Source organism: Durio zibethinus, chromosome 2 (assembly GCF_047325235.1).
Source record: "Durio zibethinus cultivar Kanyao isolate XHJ-2024 chromosome 2, ASM4732523v1, whole genome shotgun sequence".
Lineage (NCBI taxonomy): Eukaryota > Viridiplantae > Streptophyta > Magnoliopsida > Malvales > Malvaceae > Durio > Durio zibethinus.
The window spans coordinates 3,543,155-3,563,104 of NC_143163.1; the positions used below are offsets into that span (position 1 = coordinate 3,543,155).

At 33.3% G+C, this 19,950-nt stretch overlaps 3 protein-coding genes and 1 pseudogene across 4 annotated transcripts; 2 read left to right on the plus strand and 2 right to left on the minus strand.

The window, feature by feature from the left end:
• Positions 1-204: 204 nt before the first annotated feature.
• LOC149519888 (receptor-like cytosolic serine/threonine-protein kinase RBK1) lies at positions 205-1,612 on the minus strand. Its single transcript, XM_089751421.1, has 5 exons — positions 1,310-1,612; positions 1,012-1,079; positions 729-864; positions 454-606; positions 205-246 (listed from the first exon to the last, which is right to left on the minus strand). Exons 1-5 carry the CDS (start codon positions 1,610-1,612, stop codon positions 205-207), a joined length of 702 nt encoding a protein of 233 aa, XP_089607547.1.
• Positions 1,613-5,657: 4,045 nt separating this feature from the next.
• On the plus strand, positions 5,658-6,958 carry LOC111308267 (6-phosphogluconate dehydrogenase family protein). The gene has a single exon (XM_022906583.2). The coding sequence runs from the start codon at positions 5,802-5,804 to the stop codon at positions 6,720-6,722; it is 921 nt and encodes a 306-aa protein (XP_022762318.2). The 5' UTR covers positions 5,658-5,801; the 3' UTR covers positions 6,723-6,958.
• A 581-nt stretch (positions 6,959-7,539) lies between these two features.
• Positions 7,540-10,305, plus strand: LOC111308874 (pentatricopeptide repeat-containing protein At5g66520 pseudogene; annotated as a pseudogene). Its single transcript, XR_016329136.1, has 2 exons — positions 7,540-9,928; positions 10,026-10,305. The product of XR_016329136.1 is annotated as a pentatricopeptide repeat-containing protein At5g66520 pseudogene (transcript).
• Positions 10,306-10,985: 680 nt separating this feature from the next.
• SAG18 (senescence associated gene 18) lies at positions 10,986-14,077 on the minus strand. Its single transcript, XM_022907543.2, has 7 exons — positions 13,697-14,077; positions 13,390-13,489; positions 13,167-13,287; positions 12,956-13,077; positions 12,291-12,412; positions 12,033-12,192; positions 10,986-11,230 (listed from the first exon to the last, which is right to left on the minus strand). Exons 1-7 carry the CDS (start codon positions 13,821-13,823, stop codon positions 11,116-11,118), a joined length of 867 nt encoding a protein of 288 aa, XP_022763278.2. The 5' UTR covers positions 13,824-14,077; the 3' UTR covers positions 10,986-11,115.
• Positions 14,078-19,950: the final 5,873 nt, after the last annotated feature.

The following is a 19,950-nucleotide window of genomic DNA, read 5'->3' on the forward strand; positions in this document are numbered from 1 at the left end:
TCCCTTACGCTTCCTAATCATTAATCATCCACTTAAAAGGCTAACCAACATCACAATCATTAAATCTGCATGTATGTCCCTCCTCTCTCATATACAAATAATCTGCATTAGATTAATGCCGCCTTTAATTCCATCAACAATATTGTTTTTTACTACCAAATACGTGCAAACAAGAAATACAAACTCTTTTTGTTTGGTTCAACACTAAATTATTGCACGCTGATCGCCTCGAACCACGGCTAAGACCTGCCAATATTGCAGAATGAATTAAACTATGGTGACAGGAATATAATCATCAATTGCCAAAGAAGGAAAAAGAAGAACAGTGTTCCGTTTTGTTTCTTCCGAAGCACGTAATTTTTGTTTTCAATTATATGAAACTCTTACATTTGGGGGGTTCCAACCAATATTGATATTGCAAGAATGAATACGAGTATGAAACGAAAATCTTACCTCGCTTATGGAAAACCTGCGATCGTAAGCATTCTTCAGACAGAGCAAAGCCGCTCGAGCCATATAACGAACAACTCTTGAATCATCATCCGTATCTGTCAATCTGGGGTCCATCACTTGAGTGACTGAATCGCTTTCTAGAAATGGCAGCGCCTGCATTACAACAAAGAAAGTATTTATGAGTTGTTGTATAATGCATAAACATTTTTAATTTTGAAACTCCTTACAACAGTTTAAAATGTCATCATGGAAAGCAAGTTGCAGAGGCATCTTACCCAGTCTATCAAGGATTGACCCTCGTTTTCATGTGGAAAGCAATTGGCAACCTTACCAGTAATAAGCTTCACAAGGAACATTCCATAGTCATGTACATCCACAGAAAGCCATTTTTCTTCCTCTGGGTTTGGGCATCTTCACCCACCAAATAGGTTCAAATCACAAGGATGTGAGTAGCACAAACATTATGACATGGTAGATGTGTAAAATTCCAATATATGAAAAAGCTAAAACTGCGTGTTTTGATTCAAGTAGAAATTCATATTGAGAAAGTCTTCTTACTCGACTGTTGAATTACCGTTACAGGGAACATCATCCTTGAGCCACTTGGCTGTTATAAAATTGCTTAGCTTGAATATGGTATACAAAACCACAAGTCAGAATTAGTATGCAAAGTTATATACTAATACAAAAACATGAAAGGAATCGGGCCCAAATTTGAAGAAACTTTCTTGAAAGAATTGTACATTCTACTCGAGTCATAGCAAGTCGATTATTTAGATTTCTTTTTTTCTTTTTTCACGTGAAAATCAAATTTGGTCTTTAAGTTGTTCCTCGAGAAATTGTTCTATATACTTACCATGGCAGAGTAAGAATAGGTATAGTTAATGTGAGTTGAACAGACAGACAAGTGAACAATTGGCCCATTAGGACAATCTTCGTGAAGATAGCGCAAACAGCCACCAATTTCCATAGCAGTGTACCACCTTGCTCTCCGAGGCAGTTTTCTAGCTGATGTATCACCTGCAGAATATTTAGAAAAGTTAAGAATGTTTTGCTCTAAAGCAGGTGAGTCCAAATATGAAAAGGAAAGCCAAGAAGACTGCCCACTACAATTTGATGAGAGTAAAGAGTGTAAGACTATTGAAAGGCCAGAATACATTTGCAACATGTTTTGTGATTAGTGAAGTAAATGGAAGTGGAGGGAAACAAGGGAAAAAGGTATCTTGCGTTGCAACTTCATTGCAATTTTATTCAAACATGGATAGTTGGATATGAGAAATCTGTTTTTGCCAGTGCAGCAATATCCAACAATGTTCACGATATTGTGATGGCTCACCCGGGAAAGGATTGTAAGCATTGAGCAAAGTCGTTCGTCATTTTGATAAGGTCTAACTATGACAAGTGTATTCTGCCATACCCCTTCATAAACTTTTAACTTTTTCGTTTTCAAACAGAATATCAACAAAACCATTTGTAATCACTTCAATTTCACTGGGACAAAAATTTCTAGGAAAACCGACTTTCCATTGCAATGGACAACAGTAGCAACCTTGTGGAGGCGGTGCTATTGATGATTCCCATTCCTCAACAACATTCTGATTTCCGTTTTTCTGATCATTTCGAGGTTGATTCTGGGGGCAAGTTTCATCATCACCTCTTTCACAACTTGCAGGAGAGTTGTCAGGCTTTGGAGCTCTTGATGGCATCAACGTGGCAACATATTTTCCTTTCATTACTGCAACATTGCATTCTACATGTCCATATATATACAATTTATAATTCTTTCAGTGGCTGTCAAGAAAATCACAACACTTATCAATACTCATTTGCAGTTTGAGAATGTGTATGCATTAAATGCAAAACAAAAGTAATGGAGTACTAAACAGGATTATTGTTGCTAAATACAAATAATAGAAAGGATTTTCCTTTTTTAGGCCTTAAAGGATCAGGGGCATGAATACCTGTCGAGAACAATCCATCGTGTGTTAGAGTTTTGTGCTTCTTTGAGTGTTATTTCTGTAGGACATAATCCTGCAGCAAGTTTGACCTCCAACTTCATGTGATCAGTACAATGTTTTAGGGTAGATTGCAGTAAAATCCTTTTGCTAAGGATAAATGATGAGATTCACCTACCTCATTTCTTTTGCATTGTCGATAGAATGGTTGGAGGTTAGTCTGGTATTCTTCCCTTTTTCTCTCAATTTCTTCTCCAAGCTCTCTAGGATTCACCTCTGCATGTCCGGATGAAAACTCCAACTTTTCCCCTGTAATGTATTTAGCATGCCTATTATGGACGTAGCTGAATTAGTAACCCATAATATTCTGCAGGCTACGCCATCTGACAACCAATTTTCCTGCAGAACTTGATGCTGAATTCCATTTTGCATGATATATCGAGTATTAAAAGGATTGGAAGAACTAATACCAGTCCATGACACCTTACTGTAAAATGAGATGCCAGCAGGACAGTCTGGTCAGATACCATTATTGATTATACGAAGCAGTTTGAACCCAGTTTTCAGAAAATCTTTCTTAGCCTGAAGAATCTAGAGCTATGATGATGATTATCTAATATAAGTCCAGCAGGTTTGGCAAAACAAATTGTCTTTGAGGTAAATAATTTTCTTCTAAATTTAACATTTTTATATGGACTGTATCGCCATGCAGAAAACATTTCCTATTCAAACAAACATAGAAGCAAAAGGAGAAAGCTCGTGGGACATGAAAAAGCTCACATATTCCAGACATGCTAATCCCAATATTTATTGGAAAGCAAGAAGGGTTCTTCTTTCCCATATCACCTAGAACACCGACAACAATCACGGTGTCTTTGGGGCGAACAACGTGTTTAAGAGCCCAGTCAAGCGCATCCACCATTCCTTTGTTTCTGTTAGCATCCATCACAACTGTCACACTCTCTCTTGCGACTGAATCCGTTTGAGACGCCATTTTTCCTCTTTGTTGATAGCTTTGTGCTTGTCAATCTGAAAACAAGTAATGAACGATGGTCTTTAGAATGCTGCATTGAGCTTTGTAGAAGACGGTTTCTAAATATCCATTGACGACTGGGACAAGGTTGTAGTTTAGGTACTATCGCTGGTCACAATGTTGTAGCTCATTGGCATATTCTTTACGTTTCCATTTTCCTTGTTGATGTGCTTAATATGGTGTCTAAGCGTTTTAAGGACAAGTTCTAAAACAAAAGATTTACCGTTTGTTTGTTGGATAACGTACTTTTATTTTTGTAGCATGAAAAAGATTCCTTTGGCCAAAGGGCAAACCAGAACCCAAGTCTGCAATATTGCCAACAAAATTGTAAAGTAAATAGAACAGCTATTTTTGTTTCCTTGTTATCAAGTGGCTAGTTCAGTTCCCCCGCTTAATGTAAGGGGATGTCACAACCAGGGGAGGGCTAATACCATGACTGGTATTTCATTGGCTGTTTGCCGAGAAAGTTTTGGTAAGGTTCCGTCTGGATAAACACTAAAATTAATTTCAGTAAAATTAAAAACAGCAATAAATGTAAGATTAATTACTAAACGATTGAGATTAAATATTGTAATAATAAAATTAAAATTAATGATGAAATATACGTTTGAATGTAAAAATAACATAACGATGAAATAAATTATAGTGAAAAAAAAAGTCATAAAAAATATTAGTTAAAAAATATATTAATAAATTATTTTTTATTTATATTTTAATATTATTTAACATTTAATATATTAAAATTTTATTCAATCAAAATATTGAGACATATTAAATTATATTAAAATAATAATTAAAATTTTAAGTATAAAAAATTATTTGAAATATTTAATATTTTGAAAAATAATACTTGTAACAGTTATAAATATAATATTAAAATAAAAATATATAACAACATTAAATATTCAAATATTAATAAAAAATTATTATTATTTAAATAAAACAAAACATATTTACACATCCTAAAATAAAAGTTAATAATACTAATTTATTTTATTATTTATTTAGTTATCTATTTTAATTAATTAATTATAAAAAATGTTTTTAATATTTACTAGAAATTTATTTGATTATAAAAATGAATTATTTATTTATATATTTATTATATTTATTTATTAATAATTTTATTAAATAATTATATAAATAATATATTTTATAATTATAAAACTTATTGTAAGAAGACAAAAGAGATATAAAAGAAAGAATAGCTGTGATTGAAAAAATAAAACTCCAATTTACCTTAAAGGTCCAATCAAAAAAAGAGAGCCAACATGATAAATTATGCTTCATCGTGACAAATGAAGCTTAATACATGTGTCACGAATCTAAGAAAGAGTTATGAATCTCACATCGAACATAATAGGAGGGTCACTGAAATATAAAAAGGTTCACATCATCTCCGTCTTGTGAGGCGATCAGAGCGGACAATACCTTACAAGGGTGTGAACCGTGACATGAAGGTTGATATGGGACGTCGGAAGGGTGAATACCCAGGTTTCGGAGCCGTGCGGGTTCGAAGCTTGAGTTTCGACCCGTGACAGTGGTATCAGAGCCAGCCTTATACTGTTCGATCCATGCTAAGCACCTCAAGAAAGGTAGGCAGGGTGGTCAGCCTCCGTGACGAAGGCGTCACGAGATTGGATGAGGGAGAATATCACGGATCTAAGGAAGAGTCCTGAATCCCACATCAAACATAATAGGATGATCACTGAAGTATAAAAGAGTTCACACTATCTTTTTTTTGTGAAGTACTTTTTGTAAGATAAAACTCTGAGGTCAGAGGGTCAAAGCAGATAATATCTCATAAGAATGTCAATCGTAACATGAAAATTGATCTGAGATACCGAAAAGATGAATACTTAAGTCTTAAAGTCGTAAGAATTTAAAATTTAAATCTCAATACGTGACACTTACTGCAGCTGAAACAAAATAGAGGAGGGAAGATCAAAGCAATGAAAGACTGGCACAACTAGCAAGAGGAGAGGCTAATACATTATAGCCATGAGGTCGTCAATACATTGATCAATCAAATCAAGCAATAAAAATGTTACTCTTTTGCACCATTCACATGGAGTCTGCAAACAAAAAGCAAGTGGGAAACAACGGAATCTTTGTACATTATAAATCTCTTATTTTTTTATAATTTTCATAACTTTTTAACATTATAAATTATAAAACATAAAAAGTGTAAAAAGATAAAAAAAAATTAATATTTTATACACAAAATTACTAACCATCATTCTCTTGACTAAATTACCAGGCCAAATATCCTCAGCAGCGCCTCAGCTCTTCATCAAGTCATCAGTCGCTACCTCTTTTCTTGCATATACCACAAACTGCTACATCTCTGTACGATCTCCATGGAAACTCCCTACCCAAAACCCATCTCCCCCTCCCAAACCCGCATCGGCTGGATCGGGATAGGCGTAATGGGTGCTGCCATGGCTTCTCACCTCCTCTCTGCCGGCTATTCCCTCACCATCTACGCTCGCACGCCATCAAAAGCCTCGTCTCTCCAGTCCCAAGGTGCCCATCTAACCAATTCCCCACAAGAACTCGCTTGTCAATGCGATGTAGTTTTCACCATGGTGGGCAACCCACAAGATGTCAAACAAATTGTCTTAGAAACCGACGGTATCCTTTCAACCCTTAATCCTGGTGCCGTCATTGTAGATCACACCAGCAGCAACCCATCTTTGGCGCGCGAGATCTACGCGTCAGCTTGCAAAAAGGGTTGCTGGTCAGTCGATGCTCCGGTTTCCGGGGGCGATATTGGAGCTAGAGAAGGGAAATTGGCTATTTTTGCTGGTGGAGAAAGTTCCGTGGTGGAGTGGCTGAAACCCTTGTTTGATTTGATGGGAAGAGTCACTTATATGGGGGAAGCAGGATGTGGGCAGAGTTGTAAGATTGGTAACCAAATAATGGTGGGGGCTAACTTGATGGGTTTAAGTGAAGGGTTCGTTTTTGCAGAGAAAGCCGGGTTGGATTTGAGGAAGTACATGGAGTCGATTAGAGGAGGAGCTGCGGGGTCAATGGCAATGGAGTTATTTGGAGGAAGAATGATTGAGAGGGATTTCAAGCCAGGTGGGTTTGTGGAGTATATGGTGAAGGATTTGGGGTTGGGAGTGGATGTTGTGAAGGAAGACGATGATGGGAAAGTGGTGGTTTTGCCAGGGTCAGCTTTGTGTAAACAATTGTTTTCAGCAATGGTGGCTAATGGGGATGGTAAGCTTGGTACTCAAGGACTCATAACTGTTGTGGAAAGGATCAATGGCAAGTGACTTTGAATCCAATAGGTTTGTTCAAACAAGTAGACTTCAGCATGTTTGAGAATGAATGCAAATGGTTAACAGTAACTGAAAACTGTTCTCCATTCGAAGAAAGATTGCGCAAGTGAATATGTCTTTGCATTTAGAGACACTAAAGAACTTCAGATTGGAATGTTCCTTTTTTTTTTTTCTTTATTCTATCAGTTAGGCTTTGTATTTTGTCTTGTCTGTAAATGGCTATTGCAATTTGATCTTGGTTATTTAGAATTATTATTAATAACTAATAATAAATGTTTCTGGTTAGCAATTAATATTGTTAAATAATAATAATAATAATAATAATTAGTACCTGAGTATTCGATTAATAGAAGGTTTAGGTTATTTTTCTTTTGGCAAAGTTGTGTACGTAGTTCTTTTAAGGGCAATAGATTTTGGGTTTTGCCAATAATGTTTTTTTTTTTAGTTTACTAAAGTAGATTTATTTAAGTAGGTTTAATAAATTTATTAAAAATTATTTTTTATTATTTCTTGAATTAGAGTTATTAGCAGATTTTCTTAGATTTCATTTAGATGAGTCCACGATAAAATTGATTTTGATGAATCTAAAAATAATAATAATAATTAATGTAATTATTATTAAAAAAATTTATTATAATTACTATTAAAATAATCTATGATAAAAAATTTATATTAAATAAATAATATTGAAGATAATATTTAAATTCAATTAAGATTGCGATAAACTCAATTTAATAACACAAAAAATACAATAAAATCTAAAGCTAGCTTTAGTCACGAATCAACTTAAATTTTTTGAAAGTGAAAATTTATTAATAAGAAAATCAAACATTATTTTTTTGGCCAAAAAAATTTTTTGTACTAGTTTAAGGAACTGGTTAGGAAGTTCCCCAAAATACACTTAGCGAGCACACTTCCCTTCAAATGCTTCGCGGCCTGCTCTCTTCATCTACAACAATACTTTCCAAACCACCCCATCCCGAAACCCTTCTCCCAATAATTCAATCCCACGTTGATTCTTCACAACCAAAATGCACAACTCCAATGCCTTCTCCCTACACTTCAACCTTGCAAACTCTCTTAGAACCCATTTCAGATCAAAATCCACCTCACCTGCTATCCTATGCACCCCTTTTCCAATTCTTGACTGCCCAAAACTTCTTAAAGTTAGGCCAACAAATCCATGCTCACATGACCATTCATGGGCTCCAACCCAGTGCTTTTCTTGGCGCCAAAATGGTTGCCATGTATGCTAGTTCAGGTGATCTTGAATCAGCTGTAACAGTTTTTGATAAAATCAAAAACCCAACTTCTTTGTTATATAATTCAATTATTAGAGCTTATACAAATTATGGGTACCCTTTGAAAACTATAGATATTTATTGTAAAATGCATTGTTTAGGACTCAAGGGTGATCATTTCACGTTTCCTTTTGTACTTAAATCATGCACTAATGTCTTGGATGGTTGGATGGGAAAATGTGTTCATGGACAAAGTTTGAGATTTGGGATGGAGTTTGATGCTTATCTCGGGACTTCTTTGATTGATTTTTATGTAAAAATAGGTGAATTAAGGGATGCAAATAAGATGTTTGATCTAATGACTGTAAGAGCTGTGTCCTCCTGGAATGCTTTGATTGCGGGGTATATGAAAGAAGGTGAGATTCGGGTAGCTGAGGACTTGTTTGGGAGAATGCCGCGTAGGAATATAGTTTCTTGGACGGCTATGATTTCAGGTTACACGCAAAATGGGCTAGCTGAGGAGGCATTGAGTTTGTTTGATGAGATGTTGAAAGAAGATTCTGAGGTTAAGCCCAATTGGGTAACAATAATGAGTGTTTTGCCTGCTTGTGCACATTTAGCCGCTCTTGAACGCGGGAGACGGATTAATGAATATGTTAATAGGATTGGTTTGGAGTCAAATACTTCAGTGCAGACTGCACTTATTGCAATGTATGCTAAATGTGGCAGCCTTGTTGATGCTCGTTGTTGTTTCAATAGAATACCGGAAAATGAAAAGAATTTGTGTGCTTGGAATGCAATGATTACTGCTTATGCTTCTCATGGTCAGGGTTTGGAATCTGTGTCAACTTTTGAGAACATGGTTAGAGCTGCGGTATACCCTGATGCCATCACATTCACAGGGTTGTTGTCTGGATGCAGTCATTCTGGTCTTGTTCAGATTGGATTAAAGTACTTTAATTCTATTCTGACAGTTTACTCTGTCAAACCAAGACATGAGCATTATGCTTGTGTTGTAGATCTTTTGGGTCGTGCTGGACGATTGGTAGAAGCTAAGGAGTTTATTGATAAAATTCCAATGCAACCGGGACCGAGCATTTGGGGTGCTTTGTTAGCTGCTTGTAGGAAAAGTAGAAATTTAGAGATTGCTGAGATGGCGGCAAACGAGCTGTTTGTTTTAGAACCAGAAAACAGTTGTAATTATATTCTGCTTTCAAATATGTATGCTGAAGCTGGCATGTGGAAGGAGGTGGATAAATTGAGAGCTCGTTTAAAATGTCTAGGCATCAAGAAGAACCCTGGATGCAGTTGGATTGAGATCAATGGAAAACCACACTTGTTCCTTAGTGGAGATGCATCTCACCCTCAGGTGAAGGAAATATATAACCTGTTGGAAGCATTGCCAGAAAAAATAAAGGCAGCTGGTTATACACCTAATACCAGTTTTGTGTTGCATGACATTAGTGAAGAAGAGAAAGAGCATAACCTCATTACTCACAGTGAAAAGCTGGCCATTGCTTTTGGGCTAATTAACACAACCCCTGAAGTAGTTCTTCGCATAACTAAAAACCTCCGAATCTGTGGGGATTGTCACACAGTTATCAAGTTCATATCAAAAATTTATGGACGAGAAATAGTTGTGAGAGATGTGAATCGTTTCCATCACTTCAGAGAAGGTGCTTGTTCTTGTGGGGACTATTGGTAATTAGGAACAGCATTAAGAGTATGAGACATAAGAGAGTCTCAGGCTCTTTCTGTGGCAGTGTGGCTGCACCTGTAGAACTCTTTGAAAGCAAGTTTTAAGTAAAAGCTTAAAAAATTTGACTGCTTGTCAAAGCTACTGCTACTTGGAGTCGAAGTGCAATAATTTTATTGACATTGAATGTCATAAGCAAAAGCATGACTGCATTGCTCAGATGGTTTTATGTCAAGAGGTTTAATTCTGGACAAGTTGCTCAGGTATTAAAGCTATTGTTCTTTTTACTTGTTATGCTGATCTGATTCATCTGAAAGCTGTATATAGCTCATAAATTTCTATTATTTTCTTTTCTTGCAGTGTTCTTCTAAGGTACCAGCAAAAGTTAAATTTTGGGATCTGGAAAATTTAACTGTGCTTTCTGTAAGCAGGCTATCACAACAAAATTCTTAGAGCCAGACCCTATCCCAAGCCTCATCCGCCTATCCCTATCTTGCTGAAGTTAGGTTTTCACAAATTATCTCTCAAGTTTCAACATGTTTAGTTGATAAGAGGCAAATTTGTGCCTTGAAAACAAGGTCTGTAAAGGAGTCTTTCAAATTTTATTTTTAAAAGTTGAAATGTGATCCCAAAATTCTATTTTGTTTCTTTTGCCTTCGAGTATTGTTATTGAAAAAAAAAAAGAACAAATCAACGAATATAAAATTTACCTGGTTAAAAATCTTGAGCTAGTTACTATAAATTCGTAGATTAAGGCATTAAATCTTTGCTTATTAAGTATGGACCATTTTATCTGTATATTTTTTTTATGAAATTACAATCATAATCAATTATTACATTCATATATCATATATTACTAAATAATCAACTATAAATTAAAACATAATTAAACAATCAAATTTACACACGATTAAACTTAAACATAGGACTTCTTTTACTAAACCAAAGCCTCATCGGCTGTGATTTTCTTTTACTACTCTAAGAAGCAAATGTTTTGAGCTCGGGCCGATATTAAGAGTTGGATTATTTTGGGCCTTTCAACCCATGGTCTAGATTTTAGAAAAAAAAGGGCAAACTTTTGGGGTGAGAGAGGCTCGAACTCTCGACCTCAGGATAACTCAGAAGCTATGAGACCTACGCGCTAGCCAACTGCGCCACCACCCCAATGTTGATGCTTTTAATTCTATAATATATTAATATTTTGATCTGAATCTTTTACCACATTTTTCTTTTTATTTATTGTGGTCTTTAAAAGGTACTGAAATTAGAACTGAGAATCGTATACAATGAATGAAACAGTGAGAATAAGAAGTCCATCAGTGCATAAGAAATAATTCTTTTCTATAGTATTTACAAACATGATTATTTGTTCAAATTTCTAAACACAACGACAACTATTTCTCTTGTTACATGAAAGTATGAAATTTTGTTAGGAGAATTTAATTGCAAGTCAATGCGAATCCTCAGGTTGAACACTGGTGTAGGTATACGTGCAACTTTCCACCTTGGAACCGTTTCCCTTGATCTTTGTCCATGAAACTTTCCATGTCTTCAGTAGGCTTATCCTGCATAATAAGAACCGGCATAAATGCATTAGAGATGGTGTGAGAGTGACTTAGATCGTGGTTGGGATGATACAGTGACCTTAGTTTGTAGCACTGATTATCAGAAAACCAGCAATCACAAAAAGCTAAACAAGGTGCAATCTGCTTGATTAGAAGACTAAAGAACTCAATCAAGAAAGCATTAAGACCAAATTAACCATCCAAAAGAATTAAATACGTTGAAAAATAAATAAAATACAACTGCAGTCCAGCTGGCATTACCACCCCCACAGCAACCAACATATTACTATTACCATTGCCTACTCTGACAACCACTAATGCCCCTGACTTTTGGGCCAACAACAACAATCAGCATAGACTAACCACAACTTATTTACCACCATCGTTTCCTTTGCTACCAATCTACAAGCGCTTCATCATCTACTATATTTCAACAAGTCCACAACAATTTAGTGTAAATGCCATAGAAATCGGAAGATCCATGTAGTAACCAGCAGGAATGAATTACTCAACCATCTGGTTCAGTTTTCTAACCATAAAAAGAGGCTTATCTATTGTCACTATTTAACATAAGAAAGATTAGAATGGGGTGAAGTTGGAAAATTTTGGTATTAATCTATCAAACAAAGATTAAAGCTAACAGCAAACATCTGAAAAATGCAACCCTGACTTTTTTAAAAAATGAATATGGAATTGGAATCTTATCATAGAGATATATATGGTAAAGGCCTTTATTTCAGTGATTAAACATCAGATTCTCAGAATCTTGGACACCATAAGATGGTACAAAGAAGAAGAATACCTATTTGTTTCAATCGTCCTCTTCGCCAGCATAAGTGTCAAGAACACAGGAACCATGGCAGCAAACAAATGCTTAAGTGTGTGCCCACTAATAATATGATGGGTCCATTTGTATATTACTTTATCCATTGCTTCTTCTACCTTAGCTAAAAGATAGAATCCTGCCATAATAGAATTATATTAAATTATTAATACTCATATGCATGTGCATATGATATATTTGAAATCTTCAAGGGAGGCATGGATGAAAAGCACAAACCAGCTGCCCAAAGCCAATATGTGGAATGAGTGTACATTGGAGGCAACAAGATAGCCATCAGTGGGATGGCAATGCAGGGAACAAACTGCACCACCGCATAAGGTCGGAGGTCATCAAAAAACCTGCCACAGAAAATCTGTAGTAAGCAATACTTGTTGAAAGAGCCAGTGGAAGGATATATTTTAAAAGTTTAGACATCCCAGTTTGAATGGATCAGTAGACACCAAAACTAGCATGATTAGGATTTGCATTTTAGCCCAAAAAGCACATTTTCATCAGGCATACCAACCTGTCATCACTCCCTGATCTCTAATAAAACTATTCAATAGAAAAAATGAAAAAAAAAAAAATTCTTGTTCTCATATTGGAAGGAAAATAATTTCACAGGACCGAGGCAAGGAGTTCATCTAAAAATCAGAGAAAGAGGTCCTCGACTTGTCAATAAATTTCATCAGTAAATACTTATAAGAAATGGACTGTGACGTCCCCAAACCTTCAGCTTAGTGGCTAAAAGCGCTTAAGGGGACATCAAGGGTCTAATTTTGAATCAGATCTCCCCCTTCTCTTTATTTGTACTAAGACTTTGCCCTTATATAACAAAAAAAAAAAAAAGAAAAGAAATGGACTGTGAATAATAGAAAAGGACAATTAAGCAGCATGCTTGCCTCCAGTACACAATACTGATTACACCTGCCAGCAGCAGTGGTATGATGGAAACTGTTCCCTTCTTGTCATCAATTCTTTCAATGATAAATATTGCCACAATCGATGTGAATGCAACAGTCATCTATACATGCCTCAATTAGAGAATTGTTAAAACAAAATACCAAAAAAATCCCAAAATAACTATTATGCATCAAGAGTAAATAAACTGACCGGCAATCTATCCCACACAAGCCGAGCATCATTTGGGTCGAGATGATAGTACGAGGAACCAACCCCAACAGCAGCTACACCAATGAAAAAACAAGTCCAGCCCCATAGTTCACCTTGCAAACTTTGTTCCAGATGTAAAACTCAATTAAAAACTCATAGACCACAGAATTTCTTCAGCATCAAGACTGATATAATTTGATATAACCACAAGATCACAACTTACCAGAGCTTGAAATAATTCTTATAATAACAAAGTACAAGACCTATGACACCGATAACTAGGAAGGGAAAATTCGACAACACATTTAAAGTATTGGGTATACCTGCAAAAGCAACAAAAATAAGCACCCATCACCATAGTAATTCTAACTATGGGGTTTTAACTGATTCCATTTCTCATTGAAGTTTTTACGTTTTCCAATAAGCCAGTTATAAAACTTTACCATAGTTCTTGAATCACCAGAATTTTAAAGAAAAAAAAAATTGATAGTAAAGAAAATATCAATTATAAAGAGTGAATTGGAATTAACCGAAGAATTCTCGTTGATCGGCGAAATCATGGTACTCTTGAGACTGGGGTATGGCGGGAGTGACGATCATCAACACTATAAAAGAGAGAATCGCGACCCCCCATGCGTAAACGGTGCGTTTCCTCATCTTTGGCCGGTGGAGCGTAGCGGAGCTGAGAAAGCTCGAACGGAGGGGAACTGGGAGAGGAGAGTTAAGTCTTGAGGTTGTGCTTTCGATTAAGGTTCCATTTGTTTCCTGGAGAAAATATATCCTCAGGAATAACGTGGAATCGGAATTCACGAAAGGCGCTTTAGTTTTTACGTTGTGCTTTCGGTTACGGTCCCATTTGTTTCCTGGTGAAAATATATCCTCTGGAATAACGTGGAAACGTAATTCACAAAGTCAACTTTCTTTTTGTTTCTTTTTGCATTTTAACGGATTAAGACTTCAATTTGTTTTAAAGACAATGTTGGTCTAAATCTTCTCAATAATCTTTTGAATTTTGATATTAAAAAACTTAGTTCATTATTGGAAAATTATTAAATCATCTCAAAATTCAAGATTATTTTAGGGCTAATATAGTTTAACTTTTAAATTTATTATTTTTAATTATTTTGTACTTAAAAAATTCATAATTAAATATTTAAAATTTAATTTTATCAAATATTTTATATCATTAATTAATATTGTTAGTCAAAATATTAATGTAATAAAAATTAAGCAATAAAAAATATTAAGCGTATCATTATATTATTGATTGTTTTATTTAATAAAAATAATTTTTGAATAATTAATAAGAATTCTGTTTTATAAATATCAAATCATATTAAATGGCTTTGGTTTTTTTTTTTTTTTTTGTAAAAAAAAATTACCAAACATTTTTTGTGAAGTTACTATTACTCCATTTGACATATACCAAGTAAAGAATAACAACACTTCCCCCCCGCCCGGGCTTTGTGCTCAAAGAATCTCCCCAAGTTTTAATTTCGACGCGAAATTATTCTCTTCTGGCTTACAAATTAAAAAAGTCAGGTATCTTACTTGGCCTTCACCAAAAAGATATTGGCTAAAATATTATTTTAAAAATCTTTAAATTATTCAATTTTATTTATATAAATTTTTATTTTTTTATTTGTGTTTATATAAATCTTTATTTTAAATAAAAAATTAATTTATATTCAAGGTTTATTTAAATATAAATTAAAGATTAAATATTTGTTTGGATATAATAAAAATATAAAAAATTATTTAAACAAAATAATAAAATTCAATAATTTTTTTAATATTTTAAACAAAGATGTTGCTTGAGTCTTTTCAACCAAAAGATATATCAAATATAAAATATAAAATATATTTTTATTTTTATTATATTAATATATAATAAGTACTAGTTAGTTAAAATGTATTCTTATACTTCTTTTTTTAAATGATTTTGTGAATATTAAACTTCTTTAAAATACCCATCTAGCTAATCTATATTCTTATTTCAAACTTATATATATGAAGATTAAGATTGAAAAGTATGTATGAAAGGAGCAAATCTTTCAATTTTCATATTAGAATTTAATATATACATCAAACCAAATAATTTCCTTTTTCACAAAAAAAATCATGAAATTAAAAATAAAGAAAGGTGTTTTAATTATTGAAATTTGATTTCTTTATCTATTAATATTTTTTTTAATAATAATTATATTAATTAATTGAATCATACTTCAAACTTCAACAAATAATAAAATTAAAGTGATGCATAAGTATTCAATTTAGATTGTAGAGAATAATGAATATGCTTATTTTTATCAACACAATATTTAACAAAAAAATACAAACTATGTAAGCTTTATCTTGGTCTATTTAAATAATTCGCTATAAAGTTAAACAAACCGCAATAAACATGGATGTGCTTCTTCAGCCCCAACACTAAACTTTGCAATTGCTCTATCATTTATATTCAAGATGACAGATAGAATTTGTATACCACAACATATTTGTATACCACAACATCTTATATCTGAGATATCCTTTTCAAACTCGACATCATTGCCTCCATAGAGATTAATTTCTTAAAAAATTACTCTAAAATTTCAAAATTAAAAAATATATATATCTACATGAAAACCTTTCAAACTAACTAACATCTAACCTCAACACCTCAATATGCAAATAAATAACACTAATAATTAAAAAATAATAAAAAAGAAAAAGAAAGAAATTACAATGCGATCTTGAAAGAGTTTGGCTCATTCGGTGACAGCCAGCATGATAAACAATGGTATTGGTAATAGTTCTTGATATTTCGAGTGAGGTTATTCTTGTTCCCAACCTCTATCGTTTTGTTCACTACCATTCTCAACCACGACATGTCGTTTTTTTTCTTTTTTTCATTGTCTAATCGATCAATGCAATGAGGTTTAATTAATTTCTTTCTATTTTTTTTTTTAAATTTACAAAAAAGAAACATATGTTTTTAATTTATTGTTCTGCTAACCTGTTGATATTGAGGAAGAAAATAGACGTCGGAGAAAGGGGCAACTAGCACGGGATAGACAGTAGTAGAGGTGACCGGCACAAGCTGGGCTAGGGGGCACAAGGTTGGGCCTTTTGTTGAAGATGAAACGGCAAAGGAAAATATGATGAGTTCATTGCCATTTGGTTGGTGAATTGAAAAGATGATGAGCAAGAAAGAAATGTGGCAAAAGACGATGAGGAAAATAGGAGAAAAGCTGGCTCAGATAGCTAAAGAAAAAAAATCAGCCTCAAATTCAAATCTAAAGAGAAAGAAATGATTTTGACATGCATACAAATTAAAAATGCTAAAGAAGGAAAAAATTGATTCTTAAAAAACAAAGATAGGACCTTGGATTTTTGGAGAAGTTTTGGAACCATAAATAAAAACTGGAAGACCAAATTGTGAGAAGTAAATGAATCTTCTCTAAATGAGAGTAGACGAAGCTTCTGGAGAAAAGCTTTTGACCAAAATTACCCTTAAACCATTTTTTAATACATTGTTGATGTGTATTATCAATCACAATCGAGGGACTGCTTTATATATAGGTATAGACACTAGTCAATGCAAGTCAAGCGATTTAAATCTCAAAGGATAGCAGCTTTCTTATGACAAATCAAAATTGAAAGTCCATATGTTAGGCGGAATGTATAACCTTTAATCTACTTAACCACTCGTTGTATAATCTACGAACTATTCGTTTGGAAAACTAATAGTTTTAAACATACTTATTCATTGAAACCAACACCTTTTTCCAACATTAATTTTGTTCCTAATGAATTCATTCTACTTGTTAGTTCATGAACTTTTATATGTTCTTAAAAATCTAGATAGATGGACGTTTTCTTTTTTTCCTCTTGCAAAGATAGATGGATACTTAGATTAATTACATAATCCACTATAAAGTAAAAAAAAGAACCACCATAAGGCTTCAAACAAATTTCAATCAATTGGAAATAAATGTCTTGGAAAAAAACATGTCTTTCTATAAGGGAAATAAGTATCATCACCCTTTCAAGTTGAAGGGTTAAAAAAAAAAAAAACAAAAGATGCAGGTCATGAAGATGCATACTTAAGTTTTGCCATCGAGTCCTCCACTAGAGCATGATTGAATATAATGCCAATAAAAGAGCAGTGCCAGCCATTATTGCAGCCAGACCAACAATATCTTGACCTAATATTATGATTAGCCAGCATCCCCACATGATAAGTACCATAATTGGAGATACAACAACTACCCATGCCGATATAGATAAAAAATAACATAGCATACCCAGTTGAGGTTCTTGTAAGATATTCAGCCATTTTGAGACAAAAATGTAATTGAAAAGAGAATGCAAAACAAATATCAAAAGAGAATCAGAAAAATGACATTAAATAACAACCCTTCCTCAACTCCAATGGAAAGGCATTGAGTGCAAACATACCTTCGTGCAGTAAGAAACAAACCATTCATACTAACCAAAGTAGCAATATTTTTTTTATAATAAGGTTATGAAAAAAATGATCCACCTAGTTAATCAAACAAAAACAACAAATATAACAGAATATACAATATGTTTGAACATCATGAGACAATTGGTAAAGCAGAAAGATATGCAAAATTGAAAGAATTAATCGACTAGCAACTGATCTATTTAATATTCTTGGATTGATACCTTAGTCTCTAAAACTTTTCAAATCTTAATTGAAGAGATGCCACTGTCTACTATTAAACCCCTATTGAATATTTAATCTGTCTAATTATTTATTTTAGTAATAACTAATTGAAAATTGAAAGAAATTTGTAACTGAATTGCAATAATAAAATTTCTTCTACCTTTACAAAAAGTGTCAAGTTAATGAAAAGTCTCAGATTTAAATTCATTTAGAAAAATAATCCAATTGACTTCGTTTATATCAATTGTTTGTATTTGCTATGAGAATCTAAAAGTGTGTAGAGTAGTCAGTGGTGTTATAGGTATAATATGTTAAATCAATGACCTACTGTTTCAATTGCAGATTCCAAAATTGAGAAACAACTCCACTGCCCAATCCACCTTCATCACCAAAGAAAAATAAAAGAGAACAAAAAAAAAAAAGGGCAAAAAGTGCAATCAGCTTGGCATTTCAATTCAAAGGCAATGCGCTGTAAATTAAGTAGAATGGCTTGACTGATTTTCTGCATCCATCTACAAAAATTCAAGCACACACACATAATTGCACTCTTTTTTCCTAGCCACAGCTCTCTTACCCACAAATTTGCTTCACTTCTATGCATGCATGAATGCACTATTTACCTTATTTATCTCAAATTATAATTTGGTTAATAGGCATGAATCAATCATTAAATAATGACACTAATATTCCAAGCTTTGTAGCTCCAGCTTCAATGAGTTCAAACTCTTTCTTCCACAACAAAGATGACATTACTTGGTTGAACTTTTCAAAGCCTAACTGTTTGTTGTGTTTGAATTTTCCAAGGTTTGGTGCATGCAAATTCAAAAGCATCTGAATGAACAAAGCAAAAAAAAAAAAGAAGCATAGAACAACTATGTAATTCATCTGTATATGCTCAAAGCATCTGGAAGTTTTCTTTATTTAGCAAAAATTCATTTCTTTACTCATTTTTGTTACAACAAACTCCAGAAACTTCATACAACTCCATCTTTTCAAAATCCATGCAATAGGCATTAGCATATACAATATTTAACAAAATCATTACTTTCTTACCTTGTTATCGAAAAACATACTATGGCTCCGATAAGCAGTATGCTCAGCTTTGCATCAGTCAATAATTTCAAGACTGCATCTTCTATCAAACTTACAAAAAAAAAATTACAAACATGCAAAGAAAGAAAAAAAAGGGAAAGGACAATTACCCATATTCAGAGAATTTCATTGCAGAAAACCCAATTCAATTTTGATTATTGCCTATTTTTTTTACCTTAAAGATAATAGATTATATTTGTTGATAAAACTTGCCAAAAAATCCAGGCATGAAAACAGAAACAACTTACAACACAAACTCAAACTAAATTTATACTCAAAACACACTTCTATCCACATCAAACAAAAAGATAAAAAAACAATCAGATAAATAAATCAAACACATTCAAACTTAGAAAATATTTTCATACATCTGTCACAAAATTGTAAAGAACAAATGGTTTAAAGAATGAACAATATACTATAAAAAACTTGTTATAAGACTCATGACCAAAAAACAAAAAAAAAAAAACAAAAACCACAATCCTCACAAATTGTGAGGAACCCAACAGATTCAGACAAAGATTTGGCTGGCGAAAAAGGAAGAAAAAAGAGAAGAGAAGAAATAAGGGAGAAAGAGGAAAAAAAAAAGGGTGGCGAGCAACACTGGGCAAGATTCAGATTCCATTGGGAAAAAAGAAAGAGTGAACATAAACAAATAAAGGAAAAAGAAAGGAGAAGAAGAAGAAGGAAGGAGAAGAAAGAACGAAATGAGAGGAGTAGCTTTTAAAATTTTTTCTTCCCAAATTTACCCCTCAAAGTTTTTTTAAGACATTAAAGAAGTATGCAGTTAAATTGAAAAAGGGGATAAAAATTATATATGGTTATAGATTTGTAAAATATTCTAAATTTTATATTTATACAAATTATTACGGTTTTCATTATTTTTTAAAAATAAAAAAATGTTATTGATTCTTTTAATATTTTGAATTGCATGGAAGATACTAATAATCTCAAAATTTTTTACCAACTATATATTATTTCATATAATATGACAATATTAGATAATTCTAAAAGCTT